We start from the raw sequence: 17,512 nt of genomic DNA, 5'->3' as shown, positions 1-17,512 counted from the left end.
ATGAAAACACAATGGTCCAAAACCTATGGGACACCGCAAAGGCGGTCCTAAGGGGAAAATACATAGCCATCCAAACCTCACTCAAAAGAATAGAAAAATCTAAAATGCAGTTTTTATATTCTCACTGCAAGAAGCTGGAGCTGGAATAGAAGAACAGGTTTAACCCATGCACGAGAAAGCATTTGATCAAGATTAGAGCAGAGATCAATGAATTAGAAACCAGGAACACAGTAGAGCAGATCAAGAGAACTAGAAGCGGGTTCTTTGAAAGAATAAATAAGATCGATAAGCCACTGGCAAGACTTATTCAAAAGAATAGAGAAAGGACCCAAATTAATAAAATTATGAATGAAAGGGGAGAGGTCACAACCAACACCAATGAAATAGGAAGGATCATTAGAAACTTTTATCAACAGCTTTATGCCAATAAATTAAACAACGTGGAAGAAATGGATGCCTTCCTGGAAACCTATAAACTACCAAGACTGAAACAGGAAGAAATTGATTTTTTAAACAGACCGATTAACTATGAAGAGATTGAAGCAGTGATCAAAAACCTCCCCAAAAACAAGAGTCCAGGGCCTGACGGATTCCCGGGGAATTCTACCAAACATTTAAAGAAGAAATAATACCTATTCTCCTGAAGCTGTTTCAAAAAATAGAAACAGAAGGAAAACGACCAAACTCATTCTATGAGGCCAGTATTACCTTGATCCCCAAACCAGGCAAAGACCCCATCAAAAAGGAGAATTACAGACCGATATCCCTGATGAATATGGATGCCAAAATTCTCAACAAGATCCTAGCTAACAGGATAGAACAGTACATTAAATGGATCATCCATCATGACCAAGTGGGATTCATCCCTGGGATGCAAGGGTGCTTCAACATTCGCAAATCGATCAGCGTGATAGATCATACCAACAAGAAAAGAGTCAAGAACCACATGATCCTCTCAATTGATGCAGAAAAAGCATTTGACAAAATACAGCATCCTTTCCTGATTAAAACGCTTCAGAGTGTAGGGATAGAGGGCACATTCCTCAATTTCATAAAAACCATCTATGAAAAGCCTACAGCAAATATCATTCTCAATGGGGAAAAGCTGGAAGACTTTCCCTTAAGATCAGGAACACGACAAGGATGCCCACTCTCGCCATTATTATTCAACATAGTACTAGAAGTCCTTGAAACAGCAATCAGACAACAAAAAGGGATAAAAGGTATCCAAATCAGCAAAGAGGAAGTCAAACTGTCTCTCTTCACAGATGACATGATACTCTATATGGAAAACCCAAGATTCCACCCTCAAACTACTAGAAGTTATAAAGCAATTCAGTAATGTGGCGGGATACAAAATCAATGCTCAGAAATCAGTTGCATTTCTATACACGAACAATGAGACTGAAGAAAGAGAAATTAGGGAATCCATTCCATTTACAATAGCACCAAAAATCATACATTATCTCAGAATTAACTTAACCAGAGACATAAAGGATCTATATTCTAGAAACTACAAATCACTCTTGAAAGACATTGAAGAAGATACAAAAAGATGGAAAAATATTCCATGCTCATGGATCAGAAGAATTAACATAGTTAAAATATCTGTGCTACCCAGAGCAATCTACACTTTCAATGCCATCCCGATCAAAATACCAATGACATTATTCAAAGAACTGGAACAAATAGTCCTTAAATTTGTATGGAACCAGAAAAGGCCCCAAATCGCCAAGGAACTGTTGAAAAGGAAAAACAAAGCTGGGGGCGTCACGTTGCCGGATTTCAAGCTACACTACAAAGCTGTGATCACAAAGACAGCATGGTACTGGCACAAAAACAGACACATAGACCAATGGAACAGAATAGAGAACCCAGAAATGGACCCTCGGCTCTTTGGGCAACTAATCTTTGATAAAGCAGGAAAAAACATCCAGTGGAAAAAAAGACAGTCTCTTCAATAAATGGTGCTGGGAAAACTGGACAGCTACATGCAAAAGAATGAAACTTGACCACTCTCTCACACCATACACAAAGATAAACTCCAAATGGATGAAAGACCTCGATGTGAGACAGGAATCCATCAAAATCCTAGAGGAGAACATAGGCAGCAACCTCTTTGACATCGGTCACAGCAACTTTTTTCATGACACATCTCCAAAGGCAAGAGAAACAAAAGATAAAATGAACTTGTGGGACTTCATCAAGATAAAAAGCTTCTGCACAGCCAAGGAAACAGTCAAAAAAACTAACAGGCAGCCCACGGAATGGGAGAAAATATTTGCAAATGACACTACAGATAAAAGACTGGTATCCAAGATCTACAAAGAACTTCTCAAACTCAATACATGGGAAACAAATAAAATCAAAAAATGGGCAGAAGATATGAACAGACACTTTTCCAATGAAGACATACAAATAGCTAACAGACACATGAAAAAATGTTCAAAATCATTAGCCATCAGGAAAATTCAAATCAAAACCACATTGAGATACCACCTTACACCACTTAGAATGGCAAAAACTGACAAGGCAGGAAACAACAAATGTTGGAGAGGATGCAGAGAAAGGGGATCCCTCCTACATTGTTGATGGGAATGCAAGTTGGTACAAGCACTTTGGAAAACAGTGTGGAGGTCCCTTAAAAAGTTAAAAATTGAGCTACCTGATGATCCAGCAATTGCACTTCTGGGTATTTACCCCTAAGATACAGACGTAGTGAAGAGAAGGGCCATATGCACCCCAATGTTCATAGCAGCATTGTCCACAATAGCTAAATTGTGGAAGGAGCCAAGATGCCCTTCAACAGATGACTGGATTAAGAAGATGTGGTCCATATATACAATGGAATATTACTCAGCCATCAAAAAGAACGATTTCTCAACATTTGCTGCAACATGGACAGCACTGGAGGAGATAATGCTAAGCGAAATAAGTCAAGCAGAGAAAGACAATTATCATATGGTTTCACTCATTTATGGAACATAAGAAGTAGGAAGATCGGTAGGAGAAGAAAGGGAAGAAGAAAGGGGGGGTAAACAGAAAGGGGAATGAAGCATGAGGGACTATGGACTCTGGAAAACAAACTGAGGGCTTCAGAGGGGAGGGGGGTGGGAGAATGGAATAGGCTGGCGATGGGTAGTAAGGAGGGCACGTACTGCATGGTGCATTGGGTGTTATACGCAAGTAATGAATCATGGAACTTAACATCAGAAACTAGGGATGTACTGTATGGTGACTAACATAATATAATAAAAAATTATTATTAAAAAAATGTTTCCAAGACAAGCAAAAACCAAAGGAGTTCATGAACACTAAAACAGCCCTATAAGAAATATTTGACCCTTTGAGCAGGAAAGGGACTAAAACCAACAAAGAAGAGAAAAGAACAGAGACAATCTACAGGAACAGTGACTTTACAAGAAATAAAATGACACTAAATTTGTATCTATTAATAATTGCTCTGAATGTAAATGGACTAAACGCTCCAATCAAAAGAGACAGGTATCAGAATGGATTTAAAAAAAAAAAAAAAAAGCCCATCAATATGCAGCTTACAGGAGACTCATTTTAGACCCAAAGAAAAATGGAAATGTTGATTCAATTGACTAACTTTAGTCTCAGTTACACCTAAGTCAATCAAATATACATGCAGTTATAAAGAAAAATGAAAACCAGACACAAAATATTGGAAATAGTTTTAGAAGACTAGGTCTTCAAGAGCAGCACCCCTTATTAGTCTACTGTCTCATTTTTAATTACTCAAGTTTTAACTCACTGTCGGAAAAGGATGATAAAAATAAGGGGACTTGATGCAGCATCTTTCATCTGTCTAACTGGCAGAGATTGTTTAAATGATCCAATGTTAGCAAGGTTCAAGCAACTATCCTATTTGGTAGTAGTATAAGTATAAACTGATATGACCAATTCCAGCAAGCAACCAAGAGCTTTATAAGTGTTTTATGTCTGTGACCCAGTAATTCCACTTTTAGGAATTTAGCTTAAGGAAATAATCAGAAATGCACACAAATATTTCTATGCATGGATACTTATCACAGCAATATTTGTAAAACTAAAAAATGAATGCAACAACAAAAGGGGAATGGATAAATTATCCATTTACATGACTGAATGATATGTAGTCATTTGTTTTCACTGACTACCCACTGACAAATTAATAGATGAAATGATGTCCTCTAGAATTTGCTTCAAATAAATAATTCAAGTGAGGGGGAGTAGGGATATGCATGAAATGAAATTGGCTGAGTTGAGCAATGTTTAAGCTGGTTGATGGATTCATGGGGGTTCACTGCACTATTCTGTATAATTTGTGTATGTTTAAAATCTTCCATAATAAAATAAAATAAAAATTTCCACAAAAAAGTATGGGGAATTTTAGGTTAAAAAACAGGACACAAAACTGATTTGGCAACATGAATCCAAGTTCATAAACCAAAAAAGGTGATATATATACATAGAAATAACATACCAAAACATTTAAGAGTAAGTATTTCTGTGTTACAGGATTTGACTTATTTTTAGCTCTTCGTTTTTTTGGTAACACCCAATTTTTCCTAAATGATCATGGATTAGTATTATAACCATTATGAAAGCTACTTAGAAAGAAGTTCAATTCCAATGAAAACAGAACACTCTTAACTCGAAGAATAAAAAAAATAGATGGAACTTCACTTAATTAGTTTGATTTTCTAACTGATCTATCAACCTACTAAATAACAATCTTTATGGGCTCTCCTGCCTAGTCTAAAGTCCAAATTCCTCAATATATAATCCTCTCCATTGGAGCCCCACTTTCCAGTTTCTTTTTCCCCCAACACCCCTCCAGGTAGCAGTATGGAACGGTCCTGACAAGGTGTTTGTCACGTTATACGTCAGGCTTTGTGAATCCAGTTTGGTACGTACACATCTGCTTCTCTCGCTGGATTATAAACTCTGCCAGACATAGACCACAACCACATCCTCTTCTGTATGGCAGTGCCTACAGATCCAATAAAATTCCTAGACATAGCCATAAATTAAAACTGGCAGCACAGATAAAACATTTTCAAGTTTATTTAATCTTTATAAGAAATGAACTCTAGGGGCACCTGGGTGGCATAGCGGTTGAGCGTCTGCCTTCAGCTCAGGGCGTGATCCCGGCGTTATGGGATCGAGCCCCACATCAGGCTCCTCTGCTATGAGCCTGCTTCTTCCTCTCCCACTCCCCCTGCTTGTGTTCCCTCTCTCGCTGGCTGTCTCTATCTCTGTCAAATAAATAAATAAAATCTTTAAAAAAGAAAAAAAGAAAAAGAAATGAACTCTAAATTATCTCCAGAAACTGAAGATTAATTACCAAATAATAATAACCCCTTTAAAAGTCCTACATTAGACTGTTTTTATTTTTAATAAAAAAATTTTATTTTTAATAAAATAAATAATATTTTAATTTTATTTTTCTTGTTTGAAACTTCCACAACTACTGTTAGAATATTTTTCCTTTTTTTTTTTTAGATTTTATTATTTGACAGAGACAGCCAGCGAGAGAGGGAACACAAGCAGGGGGAGTGGGAGAGGAGGAGCCTGATGTGGGGCTCGATCCCAGAACACTGGGATCACGCCCTGAGCCTAAGACAGATGCTTAACGACTGCGCCACCCAGGCGCCCCCTAAGTAAAAACTTTTTAACTACCTTAGTAAGTTTAGTAAGTACCAGTTTGGGAATTAAATCTGACTTTCAATATCAGTATTATTTTCCAGTGATGGGGATCTTACCTAGCAGCTGTGGCTCTGTGGATGAGCGCCTCTGTTTGCTCTGACAAGTGTGAGGGAAGCAGCAGCTCCACCGGCTGCAGGCACAGTATCCGAGTTTCTAGCTCCAAACGGGAGGCAGAGTCCTGAAAACTATCAAACACGACTTCACCTGTGGCAGGCTGCACTCCCTGAAAACAAAAACACTATGTCACAGACAAAATATTTTTCCCAAGTATAACCTTGACACATTACTCTTTTTCAGATTTTATTTATTTATTTATTTGATGGGGTGGGGCGGGGGGGGGGGAGCACAAACAAAGGGAGTGGCAGGAAAAGGGGGAGGGAGAAGCAGACTCCCGCTAAGCAGGGAACCAGATGCAGGGATTGATCCCACGACCCTGGGATCATGATCCGAGCTGAAGGCAGATGCTCAACCAACTGAGCCACCCAGGTGCCCCTAACCTTGACACATTATAAACAAACACAGAAACAGTAAAAAGGATGTACTGTTTAATATGTAGTCCATCTCTAGTGTTTGAAAACCTGTGTATTCTCCAAAATTCTTATGTAGGAAGTCAGACTCACCAATACCTAAGCTATGCAAGATGGGATTTTAGAGACACTCTAAGTCTTGAATCCAACAAAGCTGACAGAATCACTCTGACAAGTCCCAAAACCCTCAGTTTCCTCCTCTTGAAGTAGGAATAAACCAGCCTACTTTAATCTTCAGATTACTGCAAGGGTCAAATTATAAAACAAGCGTGAATGCTTTATAAACTATACAGTACTGTAAAATTAGCAGCTGTCATCACTGGAAGTAATATGTTCCTAGTAATGTGGCCATCAAAGTAGTAGTAAATTTCTATTTCGTTATATAAAATTAATCAATAAAAGTATAATTTTTGCAAAGACAAAACAGATATAACAAATTCTGAATGAATCCCAAGTACAGAATTCATCCAGGGAAATAACCATGAAAAGTAAAAGCTACCCCCTATCATCCTAAGCCATAGCAAAGACAAGCTAGAAAAAATCACGGTTTAGAAGAGGCTTTGAAAAGTTAAGCAATCTCGCAAGGCTGCAGGGCAATAAGGTGGTGGAGCCAAGGGGATATGGCCCCACTCCATAGGCCACACTCTTGTCCCCTGCTGATGCTTAAGCAATGCATGGCACTAGTTACCGACAGTATTAGCTACACTCATCCCTACACTCAAAGACTGCCAACAGAAAGTCAACTGACACAGCCTCTTGGGAAAACAGCATGGAATTTTCTCAGCAAGTCGTGAATATCCACACTCACAGCTCAGCAAATCCTCCCCTCGGTATGTATACCACAAGGCATGCACAAAAAGGTTTCTAACAGCATTCTCTGTACAACCGAAAACTAAAAAGAACCCACATGATCATCAAGAGGAGAATGAATAAAGTATAAATCCTAAAATGAAACACAACAAAGCAACGACAATGAAAACACAATTACAGTAACATAGGTAAATAAATCTCATACACAAATAGAAGTCTGTATACAAAAGAAGCAAGATCCAAAAAGAAACACACAACGCTGCAATGATGCACCTGTTTTATGAATTTTTTCTTTTGACTATTCTACAATTTTTTGAATTCCCTCATTTTTGGCTCAAGGAACTTCCTTAATTCTAGCAGAGAGGCCTTCTCTAGTGCCCAGATAGCTGGACTATAGGTATATTAATATACATAAGTAAATTTACTTCCCAATCTACAAACCAAACATTTACAAAAGCTAGCTACAGAAGTTCAAGTAACGAATTTATCAGCCCAATTCCCTTTTGCCTTTTTTAAATCAGAGAAATGGTCTATATTATAACTCCCCCAACATCTATTATGATGTGATATGCGACACTAAGAAACCCAAAGTTAGTCTTTATAAAACTGTGCGCTGCCCAGAGTGAAGGTATAGGGCCTAATTAGCAGTACTATCAACACTAAAACCTTTGATTTTACACTGCCACTATCCAGAAGATAACACCTAGGCAGTGACAGAGGAACATGTGACATTCATCACAACAGGGAAAAACCCAGCAAGAATAGTACTGAGGGGGGAAAAAGAAGAGATCCACTGCAGTCAAACTGAGTTTGAGGAGTGAGGACAAATTCTGAGTGCAGTGCCCAGCAAAAAGGTGGATGCAGGAGGCTGGAGCTCAGGAGAGAGGTGCAGCCTGGGCCCAGAGCTTTGGATGTCTTCAGCCCAAAAGCGGCCACTGAGGACAAGAATAAGACCCAAGAAAACACGCAAGAGGCATTTCTCATTTTCTCATATCCCAATTCATACACAATGGTTAACAATGGCAGCAAGCACTAAGCACTAAGGAGGAATTGTATACTATCAACTCTGTTCTTTAGACTGAGGTTAGGGTAAATATAAAATAGCACGTACACATGTTAAAGCTTAAAAACAATTAACCTTACTATTTGTAAACAGATCCAATTTGCCTGCGGCTAGATAAAAGGCACTTCTCAAGGATTAAAAAAAATCATAATTTAGAGCCACCCAACAGTAATGCTAACTCCCTGAGACAAAGGTTTATTGGCTAAGCAAATGTCAAGTTAGCACAGTTATCCAACCAGAATAAGGTTTTAAAAAGTAATTTGGAGGGGCGCCTGGGTAGCGCAGTCATTAAAGCGTCTGCCTTCGGCTCAGGGCGTGATCCTGGCGTTCTGGGATCGAGTCCCACATCGGGCTCCTCCACTGGGAGCCTGCTTCTTCCTCTCCCACTCCCCCTGCTGTGTTCCCTCTCTTGCTGGCTGTCTCTCTGTCACATAAATAAATCAAATCTTTAAAAAAAAAAAAAAAGTAATTTGGAGACATCTGGGTTGTAAGAATTTTTGTTGATATTGCAGCTGATTGCAAAAGTTAAAAAAACAGAGAATTAGCTGTTACTTAGGCAAGGAGTCCTACTTTGGCTTCACCTACAACGGAATGGGGAAGTCTAATAGTTCTGAACGGCACTAAAAAGTTTAAGGTTTTGAGCAGAGTTCAGGTAGGTCTGTAAATGGGCAAATTTATTCACAAATTGCTAGAGGGCAAAATCAATAAAACTATGATTCACAAATTGTACTTCTCTAGAAGAATGACTATAAGTATTCCTATTAGCCAAGTATCATTTCCCCTAATTATTCCCTTTCCTCCAAATCTATATACAACAATCCCATCATCATGTTTAATTTCAAATCCCTAGAGGAAATTTGTAAAACCCTTTACTATCTGTGGATGTGTTGGGTTAGTGTTTTATTCTGCTGTTTCTTATCCATACCCACGCCTATCGCTGTGTCCATCTTGAACCCTAAACTCATAGAGCACATGGACAGAAACTACCTGGATGTCTCCATAGCACAAGAGTGCCAAGTAGCCATATGAGAACATTTTAACTAGTGATTTAACATATAAAATTATAAGGAAAATGTTTTTCTAGTACAATTACTTAAGGGCATACTTCATCAGATAGTCTCATTGTAAACCATACATGAGTACTCACAGAGATACCATGAACATCTATCATCCGTCTTTACCTACAAAGTACTCACCACGATTCCAATGAAAATGTTCCCCTTTTTTTTGTCCTTAATATTTTCCTTAATTTCACAGATACACAGAAGAAAGCTGGTAGAACTATCAGTGATTATCTCATCAACATTTACAGCATCATCCACCTTGACTAAAGGGTTCACATGTAATAATCATTAAAGAAAATTATATGCTACATTCTCGTATTAACTGCTTTCTCCTTTAAAATAATGGTTCATTTTCCCAGACATTTTTGCTCTGCGCAAAATCTTCCATACACCCTTCATTCTTCTGATTTACTCTGATCATAGCTACATGCCTTATCTTCCCTAAGATATGAGGCTTGTAAGGACAGACAACTATTATCTTTTCACTTCCCAAAGGGCCTAGGAGAGTAGCCTCGTGGAAGCTCAAATATTAATCTTCTTTACTTGGATAATGCTAAGACTTGAATCTTTAACAATCCCATAATGCTTAATTCCACAACTCAAAGTATGAATACACTAAAATAGTGTGAATTACTTTCCTCCTTTAAAGTGCCTAAAGCTCTCAAAAATAGCAAGAGAATTTTTAAAACACATGAAAAAAGAAAACCAAAGAAAACAGAAATATAATGCGTGTATGTGTGTATGTATTTGTAGTGAGCCTGTTAATTAAATTCTCAGGGATAAATGCTGATTTGGAACGTTTTCAGAAGTCAATCAGAAAACCACCGACGCAGGCATCAGCAGGTAAGAGCTATAGCAACAGCAAAAGAGAAGCAGGGAGGTGTACCGGTTTAGGAGCAGGCTTCAATAAAAGACTCAAGTTCAGGCAAAAGAAGTGATAAAATTACCAGGTTCTTACAGCCTGATCAGCTTAGAACAGCACAGAACTGTTAATGGTTTGGGGTCTTCTCTGAGTAATAGCTATTCCTATTCATGGTATTATTAGAACAAAATGGTCTTCATAATTTGGGTAGAAGCTAAGCAGGTTTCTAAAAAAGCTGGTTTATAATAAACTATAAAAGAAATATTGCTTTCACACAGTATCTTTTAAGACCTTATCCCTACATTTTTTTTTATTCTGAGACCTGACCCCATCACATAGAAAACATTTTAAAATGCACTTTTGTCCCATTTCATATACAGTTATTTAGGTTTTTTTTATTTTTATTTTTTTTAGAGGTGGGGGTGGCAGGGGGAGGAGAGAGGGAATCTTAAGCAGGCTCCAAGGCCAACACAGAGCCTGACACAGGGCTCAATTTCACGACCTGAGATCATGACCTAAGCCTAAATCAAGAATCAGATGCTTAAACGACTGAGCCACCCAGGTGCCCCTGGTTTTTAAAAAATAGAATTTTATGATTTTGCTATTAGAATCATTTTGCTTCAAGTAATTCATTTGAATTTATGAATAACCATAAAATTGGGGAGCAATCACTGTGCACACTGAGGAGTCTTACACAGCGTGAAAGCTTCACCTACAACCTATTTTCAAAAATAATAAAATTTTGGGGGTGCCTGGGTGGTGTAGTGGGTTAAGCATCCAACTCTTGATTTCAGCTCAGGTCATGATCTAAGGGTCATGAGATAGAGCCCCATGTCGGGCTATGTGCTCAGCACGGAGTCTGCGTAAGACTCTCTCTCCTCTGCCCCTCCCCCCAGCTCTCTTTCTAAAAAAATTATAAGAAATAAAAATAAAAAATAAATAAATTTTTTTTGAAGCTAACAATTAATGAGGATGACCCACTATTATCCTTATAAGCAGTTAACTCTGTGCTAACTTTGTAGTTTTCTTTTCACATCCTGAAGTTAGTAAGCTGTTTCTTCGGGTCTTACATCAGGAAGGTCCAGAGGAGCCTATAGGCCCTAAGCACCTACCCGTTGCCCAGTCTAAGGAAGATGCAACTCAAATCAGTTGCCGACCAGCTATGATCTTTCACCAGGCTCTCTTTTTTTGCTCTTCAAGTATGATAACTCTCCTTTCATAACTGCATTTGAAAATGCTTTTTTTCCAGCCACTACCAACACTTCCCTCTTCACTAGTGCACCAATCAAATGTCAAGGTAACCCGAACGCCTCTTCTCATCAGAAAGGTACCCATTCCAAGAAGAGTTAAATGAAAATGTTATTTAAAACAAAGCCTTTGTAACATTTAAGGAAAAAAATTCCTATTCGAAAAGGATATCTTCTCCAATAAGTGTAGATTTCGTATAAAGAGCAGTCAATTTCCGGGAAAACAGGGAACTTCTGTTGTCCCCGACGGCCTTTAATGCTGCAGTTTCCGTCTGCTTCACGACTCCCACCTTCAACAAAAATAAATACTGAATATCAAACCTGATGGAAATTGTTTCAAAGAAACACATTTGAAGACTTTAAAAGGTTCATTTTGAAACATGTAAAATAAACACACGTGTTCACAAGGTCCAGATGTAGGGCTTAAGTAGTAAGCATTCAAGGAGCTTGTAAGTATGGATAAATCACTAAGAAACACTCTCTAGCACAGAGGGGCTTTTTTAGTTTACCTTAAAATTCTAGTACACTAAAATCTCATGAAGAAATAATGCTAATAATTGTGACACACTTTCATTTCCCAAAGGCCCAATTCCAATTACAACCTACCACCTTACAGAACATGTTTTCACTCTCCGGAAGGGAATCCAATCCCCCGTTTGTGCAAGTCAAAGCCAAAGCTGACCTTATATCCCTTTGCCACGAGGCGGCGTACGTGAACAAACAGTCTGTGAGTAGGTATGCTTGCTGTCATAAAGTTGTGATCTAAATGGCAATAAATATTGAGCTCCCGGGCTGCAATCTAAAAAATTTAAAAAGAGAGTTATCAATAAATTTCTCTTTCAAGAGTCTCTATGTGGTGTTCGCTCACTTTGCTAAAAATCCATCAAGGTATACACTTAAGATCTGTACACTTCTCTGTGTGGTATATCAATAAAAAGTTTAAAAGACATTCCCCATGTAGAAGCCTATCATTTAATCTATTTTTGGCAGTTCCCATGACCTAACCTCAGGGCCAACGTCTGTATCTATAAACGACATGGAAAAATATGACAGGTCTTCTATGCCCCTAGATCTATCAAAACCTTAAAGTGCTGAGCTTTCCCTGCACAAGGACTATTTAATGCACAGAGTGTGAGACTATAAGAGTAAGAATTTGCAACAAAGCACATGCAAATACTGAAAATTAGGAGATACTACCATACATAAATTCTGAAGCTACTTGAACAGAGGGCATCTTTGAGGAAGTGAGAAGAGAACCCCCTGGTCCAGTTAGCTAATGCACAATGCATAAAAAAATGCTGGAATGCAGAACCGGGCAACACCACCTAACTCCCAGCTACCTTCTGGAAAGCACGATGGCTCAGATATTGCCTACTGGAGTCATGGAACTCTCATTCCAACATTCTCACTCCCCTGCCCTACCCATCTCTGAACTGTATTAGTTCCTCACTGAAGGGCCAGAAGACATCAGCCTTTACTGCAGTAAGGCTAAATTTACCACTAGACCTGGAGAGAAGGGGAGAGAACGACATTTCCTTTTACCCCTTTACCTATATGATGCCAACTATGTATCTGTTCCTGTCCTCAGGAAACATGCTGACTCTGCTTCAAAGTCTACCTTCACAACACCAAACACAGCATGATACCACCTAAAGACTACCACTTTCATGCCACAACAGGATTTTAAAAACCGGAAGAAAAGCTGGCTAAGTCTTTACTTCCCATCCATGACGTAAATGCTAGCTGTGCCGCTTCATCACTCTCTGATGACGTCTGATGTCTGATGATATAGACCTAAAATTGTGGCATCATCACAATCACGCAGGACTCCAACAGAACATTATCAGCAATGCCTTCCCTAAACCTGCCCACTAAATACTCATATTCACTTCCAACCTTAACTTCGGCCTACATCAAATACTTCAAAATTAAATACAATATCAACTTAGCCTAACAGAGCAAGATGACTGACATACAAAGAGACTGTAAGACTTCAAACACCTTCTGCAGGTGCTGGAAGTTGATGTGCTCTTCCACTGGGATGTAACTACCTTTCAAGCTATCAAAATTTATAAACTCAGAGTAAACAGGCCATCTGAAAATTTTTTCCTACTTGAGTCTTCATCAGGAAACATAAATATTCACATGATTATGGTTCATTCACTATCTGATTCATCCAATCGCCTTGCAATGGATGAAAGTTACCGGATAAGAACCATGAGAATAGGCATGACATTCCATAAGGGGTCCCCCACTGGCCTAGCACTCCCCAAGTTCATCTGTGCTTATTTATAGTTTTTACTTTAAATGACAGCATTTTAAAAGGCAACTGATCAGGGGCGCCTGGGTGGCACAGTGGTTAAGCATCTGCCTTCGGCTCAGGGCGTGATCCCAGCGTTGTGGGATCGAGCCCCACATCAGGCTCCTCCGCTATGAGCCTGCTTCTTCCCCTCCCACTCCCCCTGCTTGTGTTCCCTCTCTCGCTGGCTGTCTCTATCTCTGTCAAATAAATAAATCTTTAAAAAAAAAAAAAAAGGCAACTGATCACACTGGCTCTCTTATAAAGTCATAAAATGAAACCAAAAACTCGGAAAATATTTAAGGCTGGACAAGAGAAACATGAAACGGTGTTTGAAAAAATAGCTTACCTCTGCATCTTCCCCAAAGAATCTATATTTATATCCACATTCCACACACAAAATTGCATCTTTCTGCTGCTGCTTCAGTTCTATGTATTGTAATTCTAAAGGTGTATAGATGCTTTTGGTCCGTTTGTTAGATGGTTTAGGATCAGAAGTTTTCTGTAAATTGTCATTCCCCGTGTGTGATGATCCAAAAGGACTGAGATCAGAAAGTGCCTTATCCTGGCAACCGAAAGATTTTCATAGTTTAAAAAGTATTAACCGTAATAATAGTTTTCAGAAAGAGAGAGAATGCAAATTTGGCACAAACCTAACAATTGGTGAATCTAAGTGAAAGTTTACAGGAATACATAGTATATCCAGGTAAACATTTTTGCAGGTTTGAAATTTTTTTCAGAGTCAAAGACTTAAAAAAAAAAAAAAAAAAGCCAAACTAAACTATTGTATAATTATTTAAGCAAATTTTAAAAGCCTAAACACTTTAAAGTTTTATACACCTCCTTTTAAATTTTATTTTATTAAATCTATCGTAATTAACATTTTTCCTTTCCTTAATTATTCCTAGATGTGTAAGGCACAAAAAGTGAGCAGGCATGAATGTCTCTCTCTCAACAGTAGGTAAAACCACTTTCAATAAGCATGACATCAGCTAAACCTACACTTAATGTTTCAAATTTCCAAACGCAGTCTAAAAGACAGTACATTCCACAAATCTTGATTACAAGAAAGAAGCATGATTTTTTTTGGTAAAGAGATATGACAGAGCTTTCGCAAAGTATAAAGCACAAGGTCATATTTCAACATTACTATTCCTGCTAGCCTTCCCTGCAGGTGTGAAAACCATAACTAATTCCAATTTAAAGCTTTGGGCAAATTCCTTGCTTGTGAGACTTATTTATATAAAAAGTAAAATGAGACAAATTTGTAGGATAAATCCGACTCCTAGCTGTCACGGTGTCACTGCCATCACCTAAAAATTTATTAGCTACGCCTTGAATTAAAAATATGGCCTAAAAGGGGTGCCTGGGTGGTTCAGTCAGTTAAGCATCTGCCTTTGGCTCAGGTCATAACCTCAGGGTCCTGGGACTGAGCTCCCTGCTCCATGGGGAGTCTTCTTCTCCCTCTCCCTCTGCTGTTCCCCCTGCCCACTTGTGCTCTCTGGCTCACTCTGTCAAATAAATAAACAAAATCTTCAAAAAAAATAGAGAGAGATAGCCTAAAAGACTAGTGATCAGGGGTGTCTGGCTGGCTCAGTGAGAAAACCGTGCAATTCCTGGTCTTGTGGTCATGGGTTCGAACCCCATGTTGGGTGTAAAGATTACTAAAAAAATAAATAAATAATCTTTAAAAGACTAATGATCTGGGGTGCCTGGGTGGCTCAGTCGTTTCAGCGTCTGACTCTTGATTTCGGCTCAGGTCATGATCTCAGGGTCCTGGGAGGGAGCCCTGCATGGGGCTCTGGGCTCTGCACTCGGCAGAGAGTCTGCCTAAGACTCTCTCTTTCCCTCTCCCTCTGCCCCTCCCCCACTCAAATAAATAAATCTTAAAAAAAAAAAAGACTAGCGATCAGCAGGGGAAGAGAAGAAAAAAAAAGAAATGTCCTATATGGCCAAAGGAGAGGACCTTGGTCCAAGGGAAAACCCAGCAACACGTACTTTACAGTTGTGTTTAAAAATCTGGCTTAGCTGAGGGGTGCCTAGGTGGCTCAGATGGTTAAGCATCTGCCTTCAGCAGGTCATGATCTCCAGGTCCTGGGACTGAACCCCATGTCAGGCTTCCTGCTCAGCAGGGAGCCTGCTTCTCCCCCTGCCTGCCACTCCCCCTGCTTGTGCTCTCTCTCTCAAGTGAATAAAATCTTAAAAAAAAAAAAAATTTGGCCTAGCTGAAATAGTAAGTAGAGATGTAAATTATGTGAATAGTGTAGCCCAGCAAATTTCCAAAGATCAGCAATGAGATGTGAGGTGTGGGGAGGTGGTGCAACAGAAAAGCAGGTAAATGTATCAGATGAGAGAATACATTTGCTTTTAACTTTGATGGATCTCATTTGTTTCCATGCCTTTTATGTAAAATCCAGGAATACTACATATTGTAACACTTAATCCATACTTGAAGAAAATACATTACCTAGGGGGGAAAAAGTTCTTACTTTATGCTTTACTCACATATGGAATGAGAGTAGGCATGCAGAAAAAAATGTATACTAACAAGTCAATCTGAATATTTGAGTATTAAGCTTTTTTTTTTTAACCATTTGGGTGGAAATACTTCCCAGAATGTTAAAATGGGAATTTCAAAACCTATCAAGACTTATGGGGTTGTTGACTCCCACACTAATGATACTAGACATTAGACCCTGGCCATTTAATTTCACTTAGCAGCTTTTTATCAGTCATCTGTGTCCTTCCATGCCATCAGTCAGCTATCTCCTGTAATGATGTCCATGTACTACACTTCTAGGTGTCCCTTTTAACTGGTGACTTCTAATGTGCTGTGAATCAGAAATACCAAAGTGGTCATTTTATGTATAAAGGAATAGTAAACTAGCTTTCATGAAGCCCTAGGATAAACTCTCCAATTAATAAAGTGAGCTTTAACAGACAAACGTTTTGATATCTCTATTTTATGACCACCACACTCAGGTGAATGGTTTCTAAGTATTAAAAGAGATTAAAAATAAAAACAAAAACATCTTTTTTCCTGATGACCTACGATAAGTCAATGGATCTCAGCTGGAGGAAGGAGGAGTTCACAAACCTGGATTTTGTGGGAAGGAGTATAAACTTCTGAAAATTACATACAAAATTATGTTGGTGTGCGTATTTTTCTGATTAAAAACCCACAGCTTTCGGTCCATAGCTTTTTAAAAATTCATAGCTTTTCATTTAAATGACTCAAAAAAAAAAAAAGGGAACGATTTCTCTAATTCAATGGCTCTCAACCATGGCTACACATTAAAATGAGGGCTTTTAAACAACATTCATACTCAGTTCCTTGCAAAGTATGATTCTGAAGAAAAGTTTTTGTTATCAGTTTAAGTTCTCCAGGTGATTCTAATTTAAAGCAGGGCTGAGAACCACTGCTCTGAATTGTAGATGTTAATGACGGAACAAAAGTTAAATTCCCTGATTTTGCAATGCTGAAAAACATTAATATATCATATAACAGTGGAAGTAAAGAGCCATATATATTCGGTTTGCCTTCAAACTTATTTTATATCACCAAGTTTTCAACTAAAAGCCTCAAAACCCATATATGCTGTCTACGACTTTCCATCATGGTAACTGTAAGGAGGATTATAAAACTTGTGCTTGTATTCATTTGTAAGAATCCCCCCAAGCCAATGATTCCTAACCCAGGCTATACATCAGAATCACCTGGGAGGCTTTTGTTTTGTTCTGTTTTAATACAAACCAATTCTTCCCTCGTGAATACACAGTAAATCAGAATCTCCCTGGACTTAAAAAAATAAATAAGCTAAAATGCAAAAGCTCCCGCAGCTAATTTGGATGATTAGCCGAGTTTAGGAACCACTACCTTGTGTGAACCCACAGAACCTAATGGCACCTCAGAACCTACTGATCT

At 38.6% G+C, this 17,512-nt stretch overlaps 1 protein-coding gene across 8 annotated transcripts in view; it reads right to left on the bottom strand.

Annotated features, from left to right (window-relative positions):
- The window catches only part of MSH3 (mutS homolog 3), a 195,050-nt gene that overhangs the window by 170,132 nt on the left and 7,406 nt on the right, over positions 1–17,512 (bottom strand). For all 8 annotated transcript variants that reach the window (XR_006409516.3, XR_006409517.3, XR_008957583.1 and 5 more), the window contains exons 4-8: positions 13,937–14,152; positions 11,971–12,087; positions 11,461–11,578; positions 9,312–9,457; positions 5,772–5,938 (exon numbers count right to left, since the gene is read on the bottom strand). Coding sequence is in view for 5 of the 8 variants with exons in the window: in XM_026498701.4 (XP_026354486.4) it covers positions 5,772–5,938; positions 9,312–9,457; positions 11,461–11,578; positions 11,971–12,087; positions 13,937–14,152 (764 nt within the window). In the remaining 3 variants the exon portion in view is untranslated. The remainder of the gene's footprint in view (positions 1–5,771; positions 5,939–9,311; positions 9,458–11,460; positions 11,579–11,970; positions 12,088–13,936; positions 14,153–17,512) is intronic.

This window comes from Ursus arctos, unplaced genomic scaffold, assembly GCF_023065955.2.
Source record: "Ursus arctos isolate Adak ecotype North America unplaced genomic scaffold, UrsArc2.0 scaffold_5, whole genome shotgun sequence".
Classification (NCBI taxonomy): Eukaryota; Metazoa; Chordata; class Mammalia; order Carnivora; family Ursidae; genus Ursus; species Ursus arctos.
Note: the sequence above shows the minus strand (reverse complement) of the source record. Positions and strands in the feature narration are given on the sequence as shown.